Below are 22,113 nucleotides of genomic sequence, written 5' to 3' on the forward strand. Positions count from 1 at the left end.
TCCTTTCAACTCCTATGTGATTCAGTGTTCAAATTTAGGTGGTCAAGCTTAGAGCAAGCACCTTAACACTGAGCTATCTTGCTGCCCCCCCCCCCTTTTTAAACTTTGGAAGGAAATGACCCCAGACTTTTACTGCGCGCGCGTGTGTGTGTGTACACATACACAATACTACAAATTACCTTTAGTTTGTTATTTTTCATTCCAGCTTTTCTTCTTATATAACTTAAATATATAAAGAAATAAATGTCTAGATTTTAGACCACTGTACATCTATCTGAGAGCTAACTGTAACAATATTATCATTTGGGACTAGAGATGGTAAAACAGTTTAATAGCACTTGCTGTTGTTGCAGAGGACCCAGATTTATTTCCTATTACCCACAGGGAGGCTGTGGTGGTGTGAATGAAAGTGACTCCCATAGGCTGCTGATAGGGAGTGATACTATTAAGAGGTGTGGCCTTGTTGGAGGAAGTGTACCTTTGGGGGTGGACTTGAAGGTTTCAGAAGCAAGCCAGGCTCAGGGTCTCTCTCTTCCTACTACCTATAGACCCAGAACTTTCAGCTACCTTTCCAGCCCCATGTCTGTCTGTATGCCTTCACGCTTTCCACCATAACAATAATAGACTAAATCTCTAAAAACTGTAAGCCAGCCCCAATTTAATGTTTGTTGTCCTCATAAGAGTTGCTGGTGGTCATGATGTCTCTTCACAGCAGTAGAAACCCTAAGATAGTGGCCCATAACTACCTGTAACTCCTGTAAGTTCTGAGCAATCTCATGTCCGCTTCTCTTACCAGGTGCACACATACATAGAGACAAACACTCATATACATAAAATTTAAAAAAAATATTTAAAGAGTATCACTACATACCTCAGCTGGCCTAGGACTCATTATGTACACCAGGCTGACGTCAACTAAGAGGTGTCTGCCTACCTCTGCCTTGTGAGTACTGAGGTTAAAGGCATGTATCACCATGCCCATCCCACACCACTCTAAACTTTTAAGCAGGTATTTCAGAACAAGTGTTAGGTAGTAGTCTGTCTGTGACACAAGCTACATTTTTGAGAATAAGACAGTATGGGTGTGTGTGTGTGTATGTGTGTGCGTGCATGCGTGCGTGCGCGCAGGCCATTCACTCTTATTAAATGAAATGACTGTTTTTCAGTATTTGGGTACCTGATTTCTAAGAATAAGGAGGGGATCGCTATAGACCAGATACTCTAACTCAGTGGTTCTCAACCTCAGGATCATGATTTCCTTTGGGGTCACATACTCGATACCTACATTATGAGTCATAACAGCAAAATTACAGTTATGAAGTAGCAATGAAATAATTTTATGGTTGGGGGTCTCCACAGCATGAGGAACTAACTGTATTAAAGAGTCATAGCAGGTTGAGAACCACTGCTCTAACTGCTAAAAATATTCTTAGCAGGGGAAAGAAATACATACTTTTTTAAAGAGGGGAAGCCAGACTGGAGAGATGGCTCAAAAAGTTAAGAGCATCTACTGTTCTTGCAGAGGACCTGAGTTCCCAGCACTGTGCTCACATGGACAACTCCCAACATACATTCACATAATTAAAAATAAAATAATTTTAAAAGTGAGGGTGACAGGGCTGGAGAGATGGCTCAGAGGTTAAGAGCACTGGCTGCTCTTCCAGAGGTCCTGAGTTCAATTCCCAGCAACCACATGGTGGCTCACATCACTTGTAATGAGATCTGGTGCCCTCTTCTGGTGTGCAGGCGAACATGCAGTAAAACACTGTATACATAATAAATAAATAAATCTTTAAAAAAAAAAAGTGAGGGTGAAATCTAGCAAAGGGTCCCTGAAGGAATTTGCAAACGCACATCTTATCACACAACAGAGTGTACAAATTACCTTTCAGGGTTTCCAGCAAACTTTTGGCTACAAACCAGCATATGGCTTCAAAGAAAGGGAATTTGAAAAGATCTGGTGTTTTTAGTCTTTTCTCCATCTCATAACACCTAAATGAATAAAATTTGAAGAACAGTTAATATTAATATTAGCATTTCGAAGTTAAATAAAGGTACTCAACTGAAAATAAACAGGCCATGATATATATGTTTCCTTAACAACACTACCTTTTGATAACACTGAACTGTGATCTTATGCAAGTTCTGGTCCTGACCTTAATAAATTTGCTAGTCTACTTAAGAATTACATTGGGTACTGTAAAAGAACACTTCTTGGGATTTGTATCCTAATTTTAACAAAAAAGGATCTTATGAGGGTTCCACTAATAAAATAGTAGACCAGTTCCATATGTTGAACAACACTACCAACACCCATGAATGTTCTCTTTAGGCTCTACAGAGCATTCCAGATCAATACTTGACACCAGTCAAGGTATAAAGAGAGGGACCACAGTTTGCACAATATTGGTCTTCTGTCAGAGTCCTAACAACACATGTAGAAGAGGCCATCTCTTTTCCAGAAATAGCTAAGGTACAAAAAGATTAAAACTTATATCTGGCAGGCACACAACCTCCCATAGCCCTATGCTCTGTAAGAATCACCACCTCCTTTTCTATTATTATAATTATTATTGTTATTATTTTGGATTTTTCAAGACAGGGTTTCTCCGTAGCTTTTGGTTTCTGTCCTGGAACTAGCTCTTGCAGACCAGGCTGGCCTCGAACTCACAGAGATCCGCCTGACCACCTCCTTTTCTAACTGCAAGGACGAAGCATCTAGGGCTCCCATGCACACGCAGAGTTACAAAAGTCATCACATTTGGAGGAATACCAATGATACTCGGCCTCCCAAAAGGCATTTCCCTTTTCTCAGTCCTCATGCAGGGTCCATCAGGAAGCAGACCCGTGATGTGACTGACCCTAATCCTTTCTAGGTACAGTAAAAGAACAAAGCTGGAAAAGGCCAGATATCACCAAAAGGGGAAGAACTGCCCTACAACAAAATTCAAAAGCATTCTGATAGCAATCCTGACTCAAGGATTTTTCCAGCCCCAAAGGTTATACCCGAATCTAATTAATTTAACTCATATTCACATTTACAGACTAAAAAAGGCATAAACATTTTATAAAAATTTGGTATGCAGGAGGTATCATCAGATTGAACAAGTTATCTATTTTACTTTAGATTTGAAAAGACCCTCCAAATAACCTTTTAAAAATATTTTTTGTTAAAAAAGTTCCCATTCCTAGCCAGGTAGAAGTAGCACACACCTTGAATCCCAGCTCTCAGGAGGCAAAGACAGGCAGATCTCTGAGTTTGAGGTTAGCCTGGTCTACAAGATGAGTTCCAGGACCAGCCAGAGCTGTTACACAGAGAAACTGTCTCCCAAAAAACAAACAAACAAATACCTAATCCTAATCATTCATTCCTCAAGGCCTATCTTCACAGGATCTCAAAAAAAAAATGTGGTTTTTTTTTTATAGGAAACAAGCAAAAATGTTACAATTAAGAACAAAAGATCCTTTCAATATTAGTGACACACAAACCTGAGCTGCATGCCAATGTTGAGATTGTGTAGAAAGTTACCCCCAAAAGCCATACAGTCCTGAGAAGTGAGCACAGCATGAATCCACCCTGAAACACACAAATCAACAATGGTTCAGTTTCTAAACTAAACAGATGTTATTCTACCTGTGAAATAAGTAACTTATATACCAATATCAATTTACTTCATACACCAGCACTAAAGAAGTTATGCTATTACAATTGATTGACTCATCCACTTGAGTATTTATTTAAAGCGTATCATATGCTAAAGCTTTTTGATGAGCCTGAGGGGGTAAAGTGAGGATTTGGGATAGTGACCACCAATACTTCTTTTGTTTTATTTTGTTTTAAAATAAACACCTTACAATGAAAAATTTTATTCTGAGAGCAGTCAAATCTGGTTTGAATTAGGAAATAACATTTTCCATTAATGAATATAAGATTGGGTGAAGCCGGGTAGTGGTGGTGCATACCTTTAATCCCAGCACTCTGGAGGCAGAGCCAGGCGGAGAGTTTGAGGTCATCCTGGTCTACAAAGTGAGTTCCAGGACAGCTAAGGCTGTTACACAGAGAAACCCTATTTGGGGGTGGGGGGTGTGGGGGGGGAGATTGGTTGAGGAATCTGCTTCCCTGGTGTCACCATGAAGGAAGTCCCCTGGAAGGAATACGGGAATACTCAGGGAAAGATTGGGAACACAATGTGACAGCCTGCTCCAGCAGAAGAAAAGGCAGATCACCCACATTTAAATGGGTGGAAATTGGGCCTATGAACATTAAATGCTGCTGATTAAATGTTTTATTTCCATTACAGTGTTTGCAAAACGAGAGACAGTTCTAACAGAGGATGTCTAACTTTTTAAATGTTAGCAGACTGAATGAAAAGCCATAAAAATATAAGTTCTGCTGGGCATTCATATAGGTAACAAAGCATGTTCAATAAAAACCAGGACTAGAAACTAAAACTCCATTATTTAAACAATGTACTTATACATGGTTTTTATAAACATTTCCATTTAGTGTACTACTGTGTATATTAAAGAAAACTAGAGCAAAGTTTGTTTAGAAAGTTGCTAATCATCTTGGGGAAAATCCCATTGCTTAGAGCAGTCCTCAACCTAGCACCATCAGCAAGCAACCTGTTAGAGATGCAAATTCTCATGCCCATCCTGCACCTACTGAATGAGAGCCTGAAGAGAGAGGCCCAGAAGCCTGTAGTTTACCAAGCCCTCCTGGTCATCCCCATGCTCCATGAAGCTGGACAGGCCCCAAATTACACCAATGCTGATGAATTTCAGCTGTCCCTGGCTCACACGTACTGATCCGCAGACTCATGACTCTTAACACTGCTGTGAATACACGCACATAGAAAAACCGCATTTCTTCATTACACACTCCAGTAGGTCACCAACTTAACTTTATAAAAAGCTTAATCTATGAATTTTAATTTGATTTTTAAAAGGATACAACAGAAATATTATACTAAATAGCAATAGAAGAGTTAAAGGCAGCCTTTCAAAAGTCAGACATAAATCTTAATACTTCTAGATAATGATTCATTAATTTACTCAAGCTTAATTATTCTACATCAGAGGCAAAGCAGAAAAGCAGAACATGTAAAAACAGCTCTGTAAATTGTATAACCATCAGGTCACCCAAGCCCAGAGAGGATAGCCTGCATATTCATTTACACTGCCAACCAATGTATTAATGCTTATGCTTGAGATATACAGTACAGAGAAGTTTGGTAGTCCTCAAAGAATTAAGTATCGTTAAGTAATGCAACACAGCAATTCTATTCGGTACATACTCCAAAGAAATCAAATGAAAACATGCCTCTACATAAAAGTTTGTACAACTGTTCAAAACAGCACTATTCATAAAATCACAAAGTGGAAAGGACCCAAATGTCCATCAACTAATGAATGGGTAAGTAAACTATTGTATATCCTGCAAAGGAGCATTGTTAGGTGAAAAAGATTCAGCACTCAGGTGTGCTGTGGTGTAGATGAGTCAAGTGAATGTGGAATGTAAAAGAAATTACTCACAGCTGGGGATGACAGCACATGCCTACAATCTTATCACTTAGGAGGCAAGTTTTAGCTACACAGTGACTTACAGGCCAGCCTGGGCTATGAGATCCTGCCTTTATCAAAAACCCAAAAAACAGAAGGGAAGAGAGAAAAATACACAGAGGGAAGTGGCTAGACACAAAAGGAAACATATTAAGTGTCAAAATAGGCAAATGCATAGAAAGCATATTAGTCGCTGCCAATGGGTCAAGGAAGTGGGATGGCAGTGTCTGCTAAAAGGTATGGCATTTCTTTTGGACATAATGGAATGACTCTCCACTTAGATGGCAGTGGTGGTTGTCTGATCATACTAATCTATTAAAAACCATGAACTTGTACCATTTAATAGGATGGTGATCAAGTCCTCTAAGGAACAATTGAGTCCTTAGTCCTTCTTAGGTAAGGCCCTCAAGGCTGTTCTATTTAACACATATGTTAAAGTTGGTTCTAATTACAAGTTGACTCCAAGTGACTCACTATCAACTAATCTAGACCAGCAGGTTCTTCAGTGATAGGGTCCTAAATTGGAGGTGGCCAGGAAATGAGAAGGTAAAGAAAACAGAAAAGGTGAGGTTAGGAGATCTTGTACAAGCTATGTCTTATGCTAAGCAAGCTTATCAAAAAGTACAGCAAGTCACCAAAAACTATCATACAGCAGAAAAAAGTCAGTGGAAAGGTAAACAATATTGCAAAAGGGTATCTCAAGAGCTTTATAGACAGAACACACGACAGCCTTTTAAGGTGGCAAGAATTGGGTTCTCAGGATCTGAACCAGCTACCCAAAAGTCTCAGTCCCAGGCTACTACTGGCTCTGTCAAACATGTTCCTGGTTTTAGAGAAGGGACTGTTCTCCATTCATTAGGGCCTCAGGGAAAGCCTCCCAAGACCCTAGCCCCAGTTCCTGGTTTTATTTTATATGTTTATTTACTTAGCCTGCATGCCTGCACACACACCAGCAGAGGGCACCAGATCTCATTATAAATGGTTATGAGCTACCATGTGGTTGCTGGGAACTGAACTCAGGACCTCTGGAAGAGCAGCCAGTGCTCTTAACCTCTGAGCCATCTCTCCAGCCCCTATTTTTATGTATGTATGTATGTATGTATGTATGTATGTATTTTTGGTTTTTTTGAGACAGGGTTTCTCTGTAGCTTTGGTGCCTATCCTGGAACTAGCTCTTGTAGACCAGGCTGGCCTCCAACTCACAGAGATCTGCCTGCTTCTGCCTCCGGGAGTGCTGGGATTAAAGGCATGCGCCACCACTACCCAGCGTGTTCCTGGTTTTAGACAAGGAACTGTGTCATTTTCCATTCATCAAGGCCTCAGGGAAAGCCTTGCATCAGCCCAGCCTTCAACAATCAACCGTGAAGTAGGGATGAGATAAAACCTTACCTGTAGGAACAAATAAGGTATGTCCCTGCTTTACCACACATTTGTAGCATTTATCTACTTTATCTCCAAAGAACACCTCGCTCTGGGTCACAGATGAGCTCCACGATTCGTAGAGTGCCAAATTTTCATTAGTTGGCTTTATCAAATAAAAAATCTTCTCACCCTAGAAGGAAGTAACCATACTACTTTGAAAAAGAAAACCCATTCTCAGCATGGCCTACATTGGTACAATTTCCCAATAAAAGCATCTAAACAAAACTTATGAGATTTTGTTTAGGTTGAAAAATGTCACATATTTGATCAATCCTCTAATTAGCAAGTTCACAGGCACTAAAACTTCTATCTCCAACCGACAGAGTCAATAAAAGCCCTATCAAAAAAAGTACTGCAAGAGAGAAGATAAAGAAGCACAAACAGAAGTAAATTATGTTAGCAGGCTCTCTGGGTCATAGCATAATCATCTCTCAAACTTCATCTTTAGAACCATAAAGATCTTATGGGTAACTGATAGGTAGGTTTTTATTGAATTAAAAACTTGTAAATAAACTTCCTTTAGTGAACTTTTGGCATCTTCAGAGAACAAGACCATATCTCAAGGACAGCATCAACTCTAGTCCTGAGAACTGCATTGGCGCAGGAATCTAAATCAGAACAGGTTCTTGGCCAAGCAACATGTAATTCAATGGTGACGGAATATTTTTTTTTAATATTCTTAAATTGTGTTATGTCTCCAGTGTAGGAGTTATTAGCTACATGTAATATAACGAGTATGAATGAACTCAATTTTTATTTAGACTAAATTTTAATTATTTAAATCTAGCCACATAAGGCTAATGTTTATTAGGCAATGCAGTTCTAGATAAAGTAGAACAAATAAAAACTTTACTTTATAGAAATTTGTGATTTATACAACTTGTCTTCTCATTTTCATCTTAAGGCCAGAAGCAATTATCACTATAATTTTGCTCCTTCTTAGTCATTTGGTTCAGAAATTAATGTGAATTAACTAAGAAGAGGAAAACAAAAAGAGACAAAAGGCTAACAGAAATCAACCTAAAATATAGAAGTAAAGAAGGAATCTAAAATTAAACCTGAAATTAAAAAAAGGAAAAGAAAAAAGAAAGCACCAAGGCATAAAATGTTTAAGCAGCAGAAAAATATTTAAATGTTTTACAAATGTTACACAGAACAAATGAATGTCCTACCAGAAAAATAAGGCATGCTTTCATTAATAAGAAAGTAAGAAAGACCCTATTCTTACCCAGAGGACATGGTACCAGACAGAAGTCCCACCAAAGTCAATGTGGAAATCTGTATAGCTATCTTGAACTCCCATTAAGCAGTATTTCTGGACAAAAGGCTTAGGGAAGACTGAATCATCTGGCCAGTAATTTTCCACCCAGGAAAGTTTTCTGGCTATATCAGGGACCTCCACCAATTCAGACATCCTTAAAAAAGAAAAAAAAATAATAAATAAATAAATATATATATATGTATGTATACACACATACCAATGTAATACAAATTAAAGACTTCTTAAAACTGTCCTTCCCATGCCAACCCAAACAAAGCAATGAAATGGATTAACAATACTTACACATTCAAAATACATTTTATATCATTATTATCACTATTACTATTATTATTATCATTGAGACATGGTCTCACTGTAATAACTCACACTGCTTCCAATGGATAGCTATAAAAGTCACAATTGTTTATTAAAATAAACATCATCATCAAACTACACTTAGCTAAAATTGAGACTGCTAAGGCAAACTGTCCAGAGATACTCACTTTGTATCTGAAAATTCAAGGCTGATCACATTTAACACTTTTGGTCTGTTAGGATTCATGAAGTATTGAACATAGTTGTGAAGTGTCATTTTGCTGTCTGCCTGCCTTGCCACATCAATGACATCTATTACTTTGTCACCACCTGCAGAGAAAAATTACAGTCTTATTGTTAACTAAGTAGATACTCTAAACAAAAATACTAAAATTCATATTTGTTTATTTTGATAACTAAGCCAACTATAAAACTGCATAGAAGGGGTGCTGGAGAGATGGCTCAGTGGTTAAGAGCATTGCCTGCTCTTCCAAAGGTCCTGAGTTTAATTCCCGGCAACCAAATGATGGTTCACAACCATCTGTAATGAGTCTGGTGCCCTCTTCTGGCCTGCAGACATACACACAGACAGAATATTGTATGCATAATAAATATTTTTAAAAAACTGCATAGAATTAACATCAATTGTAAAAACAAACAATTTACTAATAAGCCTTTTAATGATTTCTTGTGGGTAGCTCATAATAAAAAAATACATTAAATTGGGATATGAAAATTGTTTACTGTTTCCTGGGTTTCAATTTCTTTATACTGGGAATAGTAAAAACCCAGAGACTGATACTGAGGTTCAAGCTGAAGATCAGATAAGCAAACCAGCCAGCCACTGGCTCTTACCTCTACCTCAGACTGAAATGGGCGGTCCTGCCTACAGGAATCCTCAGACCTGTCTCCTCCTGTCTTATATTCCTCTCTAGTGCTAGGACTAAAGGCAGGTACCACCACCACCTGGTGTTTATGGCTAACTAGTGTGGCTGCTGGGATTAAAGGTGTGCACCACTACTGCCTGGCCTGTATGGCTGACTAGCATGGCTGCTTTGCATTCTGATCTTCAGGCAAGCTTTATTTATTAAAACACAAATAACATACTACTATATTCCTCATGCATAAAAGAGAAGATTGGCTCTTCCCTTTAATTTCTATAATGCTTAAGAGTCTAAATCTGTTGCTTTAAAAAAAGGAAGGCACTGAGGAATTATTAAACATGTCATCAGAACAAATAATTTTTGTTCCATTAGTAGTGTCTTCTAATATTCACCTTGAAGAACAGTGGTCATCAAGCAAAAGCCAATTCATGTTAGTGCAGTCTGAGTACTCAGGTTCTAGGTTGTAATTACCTTGCGGTTTTCTCTGTAAAACCACAAGGTAAAGCTTGCAGACCTCTGCAGCACCACCCCCTTTACAATAGATTAACAGAATGAGTTAGGATTCAAAATATGGCAACAGCTACCAATCTGAAATAGAAAATTTAAGTGTTCCACTCTTATGCCAATGTAACGTCATATAGGCTAAATAATATTGCTCGATTTCTTTATCTTTATATAAAACATAATATTTCTACTACTGTTACTTTAACTGAAGAGCTTTGCAGTACTAAAAGTTAGTAGATAAAGCAGTTTGAACAACTTTTTCTGTAACTGTTACACTATTTACTTTAAAGGCAATTAGGTTTAAGTTAAATCTAAGTCTTATTCCCTAGTTTATCATATTTAAATTTAGATGAGTGTTTAAGTCAGAGCATTTAACTGGACTTTTCTGAATGCAACAATTAATAAAAATGAATAAAGAGACAAGTTCTTTAATATGACATGCCAAGGTAATAATGTATAGTAGTGGACACATAATTTTGAGACAAGGTAGATTTGGGTTCTGATTCTCAAATAACACCTATCTTTTGTTAGCAAATGGCAAATACATATTGCTAGTTTTATCTATAAACTTTATAATGAGAATAAATGAAAGGAATGAAAATGACAATCTGGCAATCGGTAATTTTTGCCTTAATTCTTACTTTCTTAGGTCTCAAAATCACACCAGTTCAGACATCATTAAATGGCAATACTGGCCGAGTCATTAACATAAATACATGTTTGAACTGAATCTTCTCTTTACAGTTCCTCCTCTACGAGACAGGAGGTCAAGAAGCAGGATCCAGAAGACTAGGCTCAGACTGATCCCTCATTCTGCAGATGCTAGAACCTATCCAGTTTCTCATGTCTTCTCAGAATCTGTGGCAGCAATGACTTTACCTACACAAATATCAAATTTAATAACTAAGAGACTGGTAGGATAAGCTGATAAAATAAGAATAGATAAAATGTTTCATTCTTTTCTGACCATTGTTGGTCTGTGCATTCAACAAAAGCACTACTGAATTTCACTTTTCCTGACCTTTATGAAGCATCCAGCACAAAGAATTGATATACTCCTTTCTATATCAATACTTTTGGGACACTATCATTTATAGTATTTCCATGTTTTTACAAGAATTTAAAGGAACCAATTTCGTACCTACATAACGTTCCACATCCATCACTGAAAAATCAGGTGAAGGGAGCCTGAGTCCAAGGTCCTCTAATCTAGGGACCATAATAGGAACATCAAATCCATGTTTCTCCAGGTATCTTTGTGTCAGCTGACTGCCATGCATCTTTACAATGATTTCATCGGCACTAAGAAAAACGTAAGAGTAAAATGTCATTTTTAATCATAAACTGTTTATAAAAGTCCTGTGGTAATGAGTCAACATGGAGAAAGAATGTATATTTGTATCAGTGGTTCTCAACCTAATTCTCCTCTTTAAATAACTTCAGAACCCCAAAAGTAAAATTCATATTTAAATAATAAAATAATAGATCATATGGGAATGTAAACTATTGCATGCAGTACAATAGTTATGTATTCATATGAAAAGGTACCTATAATATAGATTATAAAAGCAAATTTATATAGTAATACCATTCATAACAAACACAATCACAGTTTTTTCTTTTTTGCTTTTTTGAGACAGGGTTTCTCTATGTAACAGCCCTGGCCTCCCTGGAACTTACTTTGTAGACCAGGCCTGCCTCTGCCTCCCACGTGCTGGGATTAAAGGTGTGTGCCACCACCACCCAGTTTAAAAAACAAAACAAAACAAAAACAAAAAAAACCAACCTCTCTTTTTATTTTTTTTGCTTTTCAAGGCAGGGTTCATAATCACATTTTTAAAGAATTAGACATATATACATTTATAAACATCAATGTTTTGATGTAGAAAAGCTCAAAAGACATTAAGCCTTACAGAGGGAATTATGAAAACCTACTCAATTTATTTTATATACAATGTAAATGATATCAACTATATTTAATTCAATACTTATTATTATTTTACTATAGTTTAAATAATAAAAAGCTTACATAATTAAAAATAGCCCTTTAGCTGGGTGATACTGACACTTGTCTTTAATCCTAGCACGTGGGAGACAAGCAGATCTCTGTAAGTTTGAGGCCAGCTTGGTCTACAAAGTGAGTTCCAGGACAAGACACAAAAAAAACCCTGTCTCTGAAAAAAAAAAAATAATAATAAAAAATAACAAACTCGACATTTGTGATCACTCTAATGTATTCTCTCCTGTGTTTACACTGGCAGAAAAGCGTATAAATTACTAATGATTTGAGGGCTGCAAATCTTGAGAAGTGAAAGCCATTATCTCCTCTCCCTGAAAAATGTCTACCCACAGACATTAATTTGCATAGATTTTTTTTTTGAGAACATAAACCACCTCTGACACCTGTAAATAGGCCCAGACTAAAAATGTAGGGCTAAGCCCCAAATAAATCAAGCACTGTTGAGTAAAAAGGAAAACAAGTAAACTTTCTCTTACAACTTGGAAACTGGTAAATGACAGCTTGAGAACAAGAATCTAATTCAGCAAACATCACGTAGAAACTGTTTCCTGTGCTTTCTATTTTCAGCCAACCTGAGGGAGGCAAATGTGGATGGTTTTTCATCCTGTTTCTGTTTAAGGACTAAAAGGTGGTGAACAGAGCAGAGAAATCTAAAGACTGGGAAAATTTCAGGGCTTTCACTTCAGTATCTGAAAGTAATTCCATAATAGGCTGAACGTGATACTGTGATTTAAATTTAAATTGTGCTTCCTCTCTTTAACAAGCTGAGATAAGATCTTGTGTAAAGCCTATTAAGCATTATCTCTTTAAATAGATGTCAGGCAGTGAGTAGGAAATGACCTGAATTAGCATGATTAAATGTTTTATAATGCTTTTGATTCTCTCTTAGCCTAGACAACTCAAATATACTTGATTATTTTTCAGAATCAAAAATCTCAGTTCTGATGCACCAGAGGCTAGGCAATGGCCCTGCATGCTTCTGGTGGACCCAGGAAACAGGCAGTGATTTGAGAAAAAGAGGTGCAAAACAGGGAAAGTAAGAAGAAAAAAAGAACACAACGACTACATTATCAGAAGTCAGAAATGAAAACTGCTTCAAATGAGTATATTTCAAATTCTGGGGATGAATTATATGGTGACCCAGTATGCATATACAAAACATAAGTACTGATAGTTTTACTTCTTTTATAGAAAACAGTGAAAAGCCAGTTGACACCAATAGCATGGTGGCACCTAAATTTGAAAAGACCACTTTAGGTAATCCCACTTCACTAGCCAATGCTGTTAAATCCTGTTTGAACCAGAACAAGGTTCCATACCTTGGGAAGACTCGAGAACGCAGTTCTTTAACAAAGGCCCTAGTTCCGGCTTGCACAGGTTTGGAGCCATCATCCACTTCTGTGTAGTCATGCCTGTGCCAGTTCCTCCTCTTTTTCACTGAATTTGTAGAAAGTCAGGAAAAGAAAACATTTTTTTTTTTTTTTTGGTAACTGGTAATGCTATATGGACTATCTGCTATAGTTACCTAATAAGAAGTAACAGCTATAGGTATAAGGAAATGCTTGCGTTTTTAATGCATTCCCAGAACACAAATGAAAATTTTACAAAAGCTAATGCTGTAATTATAAATAACTAACTGTGGGTTTTTAAAAGCCTGATCATTTCATTCAAAATAATTTAAAAATTAAATAAAAGAATTAAAAGCATCAAATGAAGTCTTTATTTACTCACATTTAAACATTTCCAATTATGTAAAATCAGTTTATTAAAACACTGAGTCAGTGTTTACTGACTACGATTAACCACATCATCCAAATTATCTCTCAGGATAAGGCATTTTATCACACACCAAAAATCCATCCAAAACCAAACCATCACTCTCTTTTATGTTAGGATTCAGTCTCCAAATACGCACATTTATACTGACACAAAGAACAGAGATCAGTTCACCAAGACAGAACTAAAGCAAGACCAGTGCTGTGAGAAAACAAAAACTTCAAGGTTAGTTCAGATACTAAATTCCTATGGTTCTAAAGCTGGAGGGTGGAGGAGATTATCTTAATTAGTCCTTACAATGAAAATCAATGAAAACATTTAATTCTTAGTTCATCCATCAACTTCCTCTGCAACCTTGGGAAGATCATTTGACACGTCTGGATCCAGATTCCTCAAAGTGAGAATGAAGGAGATGGATTAGTATGATTTTGAAAGTATACCTAACGGACCCTTAACAAAGGGTAAGATGGTCAAAGGAGAAAATGGATACCTCTCTCTTATGTGTCATCATATATGTAGCTCATCTGTGTGATTGCAATGTAAGATTTTACTGTGTTTGTGTGCATGTTCCAGGAAGACTCTGACCATGTAGCACAGCCTAACCTGGAACTCATAATCCTCCTGTTTTTGTTTAGATTATAAATTTCAGTTTCAAAAGAATCCTTTGGAGAGATGGCTCAGAGGTTAAGAGCACTGGCCGCTCTTCTGGAGGAGGCGGGTTCAAGTCCCAGCACCCACATGGCAGTTCACAACTGTCTGTAACTCCAGTTGCAGAGGATACAACACTATCATACAGACAGACATACATGCAAAACACCAATGTACACAAAATAAACAATAAATAAATAAAATAAATCTAAAACTGTTTCTGTTTAGATTATAAGTTTCAGTTTCAAAAGAATCCTTTTTAAAATCTAAAATTCTCAACATTCTAACTCTTTGGTACTGATGTCAGCAACTTACTTAGAAATACATTTTTTTGAATGGTAAAACTGACTGGCAGTGACATAACTATACAGAGAAATGAGGAGTAAAGTGAGTGGTGGAGGATAATAATAGATGTGAACACTTATAGTTACTTCCTGTAAAATTACTTTAACTTTTCCTGTATGTTTGGACATTTCCTCTTTTGTTGTTGTTTCTCTGTAGCTTTGGAGCCTGTCCGGGAACTAACTCTTGTAGTCCAGGCTGGCCTCCAACTCACAGAGATCCGCCTGCCTCTGCCTCCCGAGTGCTGGGATTAAAGGCGTGTGCCACCATCATCCATGGACATTTTCAAAAGAAAATGTTATAGAAAAAAACAACTATGTGATTTCAAGATATTTTATTATTTTTGAGGCAAGGTTTCACGTAACCCAGGCTACATGACCTTAAATTTTGATAATCCAGATACCACTTCCTGGAGTGCTGGGATTATGGGCATAGCAAGCACATAACCATACACAGTTTTATGTAGTGCTGGGAATCAAACTTTGGACTTCATGTATGCTCTACCAAATGAGTTATGCCTTAGCCCAATTTCAAGTTATTTTAAGACCATAACACTAGGTCTCTTTAGAAAACTTGTGAATTACATTTGAATCTTCCTAAGAAATTCCACTAATGTATCCCTTGTGTATTATTTTTTTCTCATTTGAAACTATTCATACAGTAGCTAGAGATGGCTCAGCCAATAAGAACACTTGTTGCTCTTGCAGAACACTAGAATCAAGTTCCCACCATCTAAATCACGTGGATCTCCGATGACCTCTTCTGGCCCCCTAAGGTACCCACACAGGTGCAAACACATATACAGAAACACAAACACATAAAAATAAAAACAAACCTTTAAAGCCAGTCCTATAGTTCAAGGACATCCTAGTGTAGGTTTTCCTCTATTATATAGATATAACTTATTTCCATCTGGTATCATATGTTTTTATATTATTTTCTTGTTTTATGGGCATTTTCTCCGTATTAAGTAATCAGAAGCAATTTAAAAGCAGACAACAATTTTAAGGTGTAGATGTGTCATGATATAATTATTTTGATTCTTAAGCACAGTGGTGGTTTGAATGAGAATGGTTCCCAGAGAAAATATCTTTGAATACTTGGTTTCTATTTTGACTGTTTGGGAAGAATTCAAAAGTGTGGTCTTGTTGAAAGAGCTGTGCCACTGGGAGGCAAGCTTCGAAATTCCACAAGACTGTAATTCCCAGTGCACATGTTCTCTCTGCCTCATGGTTGTTCGTCCCAATGTGAGCTCTCAGCTGTTCCTTTGCTCCACCATCATGGACTCTAACCCTTTTAAACTATAAGGCAAACTAAATACTTTCTTCCTAAGCCGCCTTAGACACGCTGTTTCATTGCATTTGCAGGAAAGTAACTAAGACAAGCGCTTCGTTTGTTCTCAGTCTTTCTCCATGACACTATAATTAACAACCATGAACATAAACCTGTTTCTGTGATTAACTCAAGACACATTTGCAGAAATGCTAGAAGACAGTGTGCTGATTTGACTAAGAATGGCCTCCAGAGGATCATATATTTGAATACTTGGTCCCCAGTTGGTGGCTGTTTGGGCTGGATTAGGAGGTGTGGTTTTCTTGCAGGAGGGATGACACTGGTTTCAAGCCTCCCACCATTCCCAGTACACTATCTCTGCTTCCTGCTAAGGAATATAGACTGAGTTCAGCTGCCTTTCCAGCCACCTGCTGTCATGACTTCACTCCGCCATAGTAAATGCTAACTCTTGGAACCATAAACCTGATTAAACTCCTTCTTTTGTAAGCTGCCTTGGTCGTGGAATTTTATCACAGCACAGAAAAACTTATACAAACAGCACTATTTTAAAGATATGTGTTATATATACTGCAAATACATACTGTCTCAAGAAAAGTGGGAGTAATTCACGTTTCTATCATACAGGTAGCCTAGCTCAAGGCTCTGTGTTAATAGGCATTATCATTTAAAAAGCAAAACAACAACAAAAAAGCTGTCCATTTGCGAAGTGAACTATGATGTTGCTTCCCTCCCTCTCCCCTGCCCCCAGACAGAGTCTCTCTACACTGTACTGGCTTTCCTGGAACTTACTACAGAGACCAGACTAGTCTTGAACTCACAGATATCAACCTGCCTCTGCCTCCCAAGTGCTGGGATTAAAGACATGTGCCACCAGACCCAGTCAGATGTTCCATTTATTTATTTAAATTTTTGCAGAGCACATTAATCAGTAAAGTATACTCTCTGATGTGATAGCTATGGCTCCAAACTACAGCTCTGATGAATAACTACATAATATTTAATTAGATACTTTCTCTTATATCTCATATAACATTGTTGCACATATTGAAGGGGATAATATAGGTCAAGTATTTACTCACTATAGAATCTGGCATATAATAACCTACCAAAACACTGTAACTTCCTCTAATGTGCTGACCTAAAGATTAAGAGAAACATGCAACTGTCCTATTTGACCAAAAAGTTTGAAACATAAAATCATCCACTACAACAGCTGACTAAACTTTTCTTTTTTTTTTAAAGATTTATTTATTTATTATATATACAATGTTCTGCCTGAATATACACCTGCAGGCCAGAGAGGACACCAAATCTCATTACAGATGGTTGTAAGCCACTATGTGGTTCCTGGGAATTGGACTTAGGACCTCTGGAAGAGCAGCCAGTGCTCTTAACAGCTGTGTCATCTCTCCAGCCCAGCCCCCTTTTTAATTTTTCTTAAGAGAAAGCCAGTGAAGGGATAGTTTAAGTAGTGGTCACAGGGGAGAAAATGTCTGCTTTGGTTGCATGTGCCTGAGGAACACACAGAATATATATTCAAATGTTGAGCAGCTTTCTGCTTTTTAAAATAGGCTCTTAATTCCCAACCACAGAGTATAGTATAATGAACCTTATTAATTGGGAATTGTAATATCTCGATTATATCTACATTAAAGACATCTGGGATATTCTGACAGGAACAGAAAACCCTGTGTTATCAAGAAACACTTAATAGCAAAGGGAAAGGAATCAAAAGGGATTACCCAATTGAAGCAGATGTTGAAGTATGAGGGAAGGTAAGCCTTAAGTCAAGACAAAACAGATTACTGCATCTTGGGCATCTCCCCTCTGAGTAGTCAGAGTTGGATGCTTGCCCAGAAGACAGCCAATCCCTGGCATGAAGTTCTTCAAAGAGAAGAGGGACTTGAAGGGTCAAGTAGTAGGCAAGTTTCTCTCTGAAGCATCGTTATTCAAAGTGTAGGTTACAATCCATTACAGTCTGTGTAATCAGTTTAGCAAGTGTGTTAAGATTTTTAAAAGATGACATCATATGGAAAAAATAGAATGTATCCCCCCTTCAAGTAGTACTTCCTCTTAGTAACTCTATTTCATACAAATAAAATTTAAATCATTTCATTTGGGGAATAAATATTTTGCACCAAAACCGATATAAAATTTAGTTGTTTCAACTGAAATAATAATACTGTACTATTTACTGCTTCCGTATTCTTGGCCAAAACTTACTTAACTTATATACAACATAAACCAAGCAAGATTCATGTAACAATTTTACCAGGTGTCTTAATTTTAAGTTTTATACTATATAATATGAAAACAGGTAACTACATTTGACATAAACTATTCTTATGCAATACTATAGCTTAAATTCCTAAATCTCTTATAAATTATAAGAATTATTAATATTTCTAATAAATGATCAGTCTAATTGTTACTAAGTCTTTTTTGCATGTTATTTTCATATAACAAAGTTTCTACTTAGAAGAGTACAAAGGGGCAAAACTTCATATTCAAAACAAGAGAGGCTATATATTACCTACATACCACCCACAGTTTATCAAATCACCCTCAGTCAAAAGTCCTTTTTTTTTTAAGTGAATTTATTTACTTTATGCTCATTGGTATTTTTCCTTCATGTATGTCTGTGTGAGGGTGTCAGATCCACTGGAACTGGAGCTACAGAGCTGTGAGCTGCCATGTGGGTGCTGGGAATTGAACCCTGGGCCTTTGGAAGAGCATACAGGGCTCTTAACCACTAGGCCATTGGTGCAGGAGAATTGTCTGTATTCTGTCAATATGTTTTTGTGGTGCGGGAGAATTGTCTATATTCTGTCAATCATGTTTTGAATAAACTCTGATTGGCCAGGCAGGAAGTATAGTCGGGTCAACCAGATAGGAAGTAGAGGCAGAGCGATGAGAATAGAAGAATTCTGGGAAGCAGGAAGCTTCCTCCCTAGTCCTTCCCAGAATACTGAAGAAGCAGGATGTGATCTGCCCCTCTGAAAAAGGTACTGAGCCATGTGACTAACATAGATAAGGATAATGGATTAATATAAGTTAAAAGAGCTAATAAGAAGCCTGAGCTAATGGGCCAGTTTATAATCTTTTTTTTTTTTATAAGATTCTTTTTTTTTTTTTAAATTTTTTTATGGATAAAAGGAGGATAAAGAAAAGAAAAAAAAAACAAATTTCCACCTCCTCCCACCAGCCTCCCATTTCCCTCCCCCTCCTCCCACTCTTCTCCCCCTCCTCCCACCCCTCTCCCCTTCCCCCCACTCCTCTCCCCCTCCCTTTCCAGTCCAAAGAGCTGTCAGGGTTCCCTGCCCTGTGGTACGTCCTAGGTCCTCCCCCCTCCATCCATATCTAGGAAGGTGACCATCCAGACTGGCTAGGCTCCCACCAAACCAGCACATTGCGTAGGATCAAAACCGCGTGCCATTGTCCAGTTTATAATCTTATGGAGACCTCTGTGTGATTTTCTTTGGGGCTTGCTGGCTGTGGGGTACCAGGCGGGACAGAAATCCCAACAAGCTGGCCCTCATGTTACAGGCCATCTCCCTAGCCCCGCAAAGGTTCCTTCTTGTTTTGTTTTGTATGTTTTTGAGCCGGGTCGCACTATGTAACCCTAGCTGGTCTGTTATGTAAACTAGGCAGTCCTTGTCTGCCTCTACCTCCTGAGTGCTGGAAAGGGAAGCTGGAAGGACAGGCTTTGATTATTTGGGTGCTGGAGCTTTTGTCTTCAATGGCTGAGCTATCTCTCCGGCCCTTTCTAGTTTAAAAATAAAGTCTATGGTTTCCCTTTAATTTTATGAACACAAAAATTATAGTTTGCAGTCAAAATTTTTTAAATAAATAGCTATATTCCAAAGCCATTTAAATATGACATCTTAATTTAGTTTTTGGAAGTATCTGTAAAAGATGAATGCTGTTTTGTTTCTAATGCTGGTCTACTCCAGACTAGTGAAAGAAAAGGATTCCAGCCTCCACCTTGTCCTCTCTGAAAAGGACTGCCATCAGAGACTTGCTCTGACCTTATCCTCATCTCTATCTTCCCATGGATATCAGGGGTGGGGAAAAAGAAGTTTTAAGCAGATATTCTTTGACGATCAAATTCATAATGCATGCAATATTTTACCTATCAATACCCTGATTTTTTCCTAAATATACAATGTACATCTGCCCATGAGAGTCTAATCTTAACTCTGCATACTGCTTCAATACAACATGATTTTATCAGTCGCAATAGGTTTACAGAATCAGGCAAGCTATTCTTTGCCATGGTTTGTAAATTGCAAGGTTTTTGTTTTTGAAAGATGTACTTAAAATTTGAGGGCTCTCCATGAACAATTAAAAACGTATTTTCTCTTCCTTATTCCTGTGACATATTTAATAATTCAAACAAAGGCTTATTACACCTGGAAATCCAGCACTCAGGAGGCAGAGGCAGGGGGATCTGTGAGTTCAAGGCCAGCCCGGTCTACAGAGTGAGTTTCAAGACAGCTACACAGGATACATAGAGAAACCCTGTCTCGAGAAACAAAACAAAACCAACTAAAAGAAAGGAATTTGGGGCCAGTGTGGGCTATCTAACCAGACTGCCTCATATTGTTAATTACTATTTTCAGACAAAAAAATATTTCAGTGAAATCTTTCCTACAGTTCTTGGTAAGCATTGTGATATTTACTAGAGTATCATAAAAATACCATCATATACATGCTAAGTTTCAAATATTTAATTTTTACTTAAGCATCTAGTACTTACTCAAGGAAGAACCATGCAGAAGTGCACAGTTGGGGCAGTGATATAAGTCAATGTCAACAGCATGATGTTCTTCTACACCAACACAGCTAAGATAAAGACAAAAACAAAACATGAATGGAAACACGTTACTTAATTATAAAGAAATGTTTGGACTTGAAGTGAAAAATGTACAATAACTCAAATAGCAAATTTAAAACACACACAAGAATAAATTTTATTATCCTCTCCCTCCATACATTTGCTAATAATTGTGGGTGAGAATATATCCAAATGAACATGAAGTTATTCACTACTAACAGCAGTGGAAACACCAAAAATAATGTAATTATAAGCATGAAACCCTCAAGCACTATGAAAATGTCATCTGTTCTGAAATTATTGTCAATAAGATAAGTCAAAGGTAAGTCATAATGAAATTCTGGACATTATTTTCATTTTTTATGTACTACACAGTGTAATTTGTGGGTTGTAGAATTTGCAAACAGAAATGTATATCCTTAAGTGAATGTGTTTGAAAAAGGAAGACGCATTATTGAGCAAAGCATATACAACTCAAGATGTTACCCAGAATATCAAAACAAACCCTTAGCAAACAAGTACCATCAAAATTTTAGTTTCATTCTTCACAGAACTAGAAAAGGCAATCCTAAAATCATGTGAAAATATAAAAATAATTCTAAACTGAAAAGCAATGCTGGAAATATCGAGATGCCTACTATCAACTTACACTACCTAGCCACGGTGACAGAAACAGCGTGATATCCCAGAAAAACAAGTGGTGCTAGGCAAACAGAATGGAAACTCGGTGCCTCTCTCTCTTCCAGAGTAAGAATCACTTCAAAACGGACAAAGATCTAAGTAAAGACTTCAAAATTTGAAACTGTTGGAGGGAAAAATATGCAAAGCACTGGAACTAGGCACAAGCAAGGACTTTCTGAAAAAGGCTTCTAATAGCACAGAAAGTAATCCCTAGATCTGGCAAATGTTTCTGCATGGAAGTGAAAAGGAAACAAGGCTCAGCAATTAAGACCACTTGATGCTCTTTCAGAACACCTGCAATTGATTCCCAACAGAAATAAATTTTTTTCTAAAGATAAATAAATCTTTTTTTGTTTTGTTTTATTTTTCGAGACAGGGTCTCTCTGTAGCTTCTGAGCCTGTCCTGGAACTAGCTCACAGAGATCTGCCTGCCTCTGCCTTCTGAGTGCCTAGATTAAAGGTGTGCACCACCACCGCCCAGTTCATAAATAAATCTTTAAAAAATTCTTCTGAAAATCACTAATAAAATTCAATTTAATCCAAGCAATGTGGAATCTCACAAGATGAT

General features: G+C 37.4%; 1 protein-coding gene across 1 annotated transcript in view; it reads right to left on the minus strand.

The window, feature by feature from the left end:
• The window catches only part of Kdm7a (lysine demethylase 7A), a 64,896-nt gene that overhangs the window by 21,887 nt on the left and 20,896 nt on the right, over window positions 1–22,113 (minus strand). The window contains exons 2-9 of the mRNA XM_075953865.1: window positions 20,787–20,872; window positions 13,288–13,405; window positions 11,090–11,250; window positions 8,749–8,890; window positions 8,213–8,399; window positions 6,952–7,114; window positions 3,490–3,577; window positions 1,886–1,992 (exon numbers count right to left, since the gene is read on the minus strand). Of these exons, the coding sequence (XP_075809980.1) occupies window positions 1,886–1,992; window positions 3,490–3,577; window positions 6,952–7,114; window positions 8,213–8,399; window positions 8,749–8,890; window positions 11,090–11,250; window positions 13,288–13,405; window positions 20,787–20,872 (1,052 nt within the window). The remainder of the gene's footprint in view (window positions 1–1,885; window positions 1,993–3,489; window positions 3,578–6,951; window positions 7,115–8,212; window positions 8,400–8,748; window positions 8,891–11,089; window positions 11,251–13,287; window positions 13,406–20,786; window positions 20,873–22,113) is intronic.

Source organism: Microtus pennsylvanicus, chromosome 19 (genome assembly GCF_037038515.1).
Source record: "Microtus pennsylvanicus isolate mMicPen1 chromosome 19, mMicPen1.hap1, whole genome shotgun sequence".
Lineage (NCBI taxonomy): Eukaryota > Metazoa > Chordata > Mammalia > Rodentia > Cricetidae > Microtus > Microtus pennsylvanicus.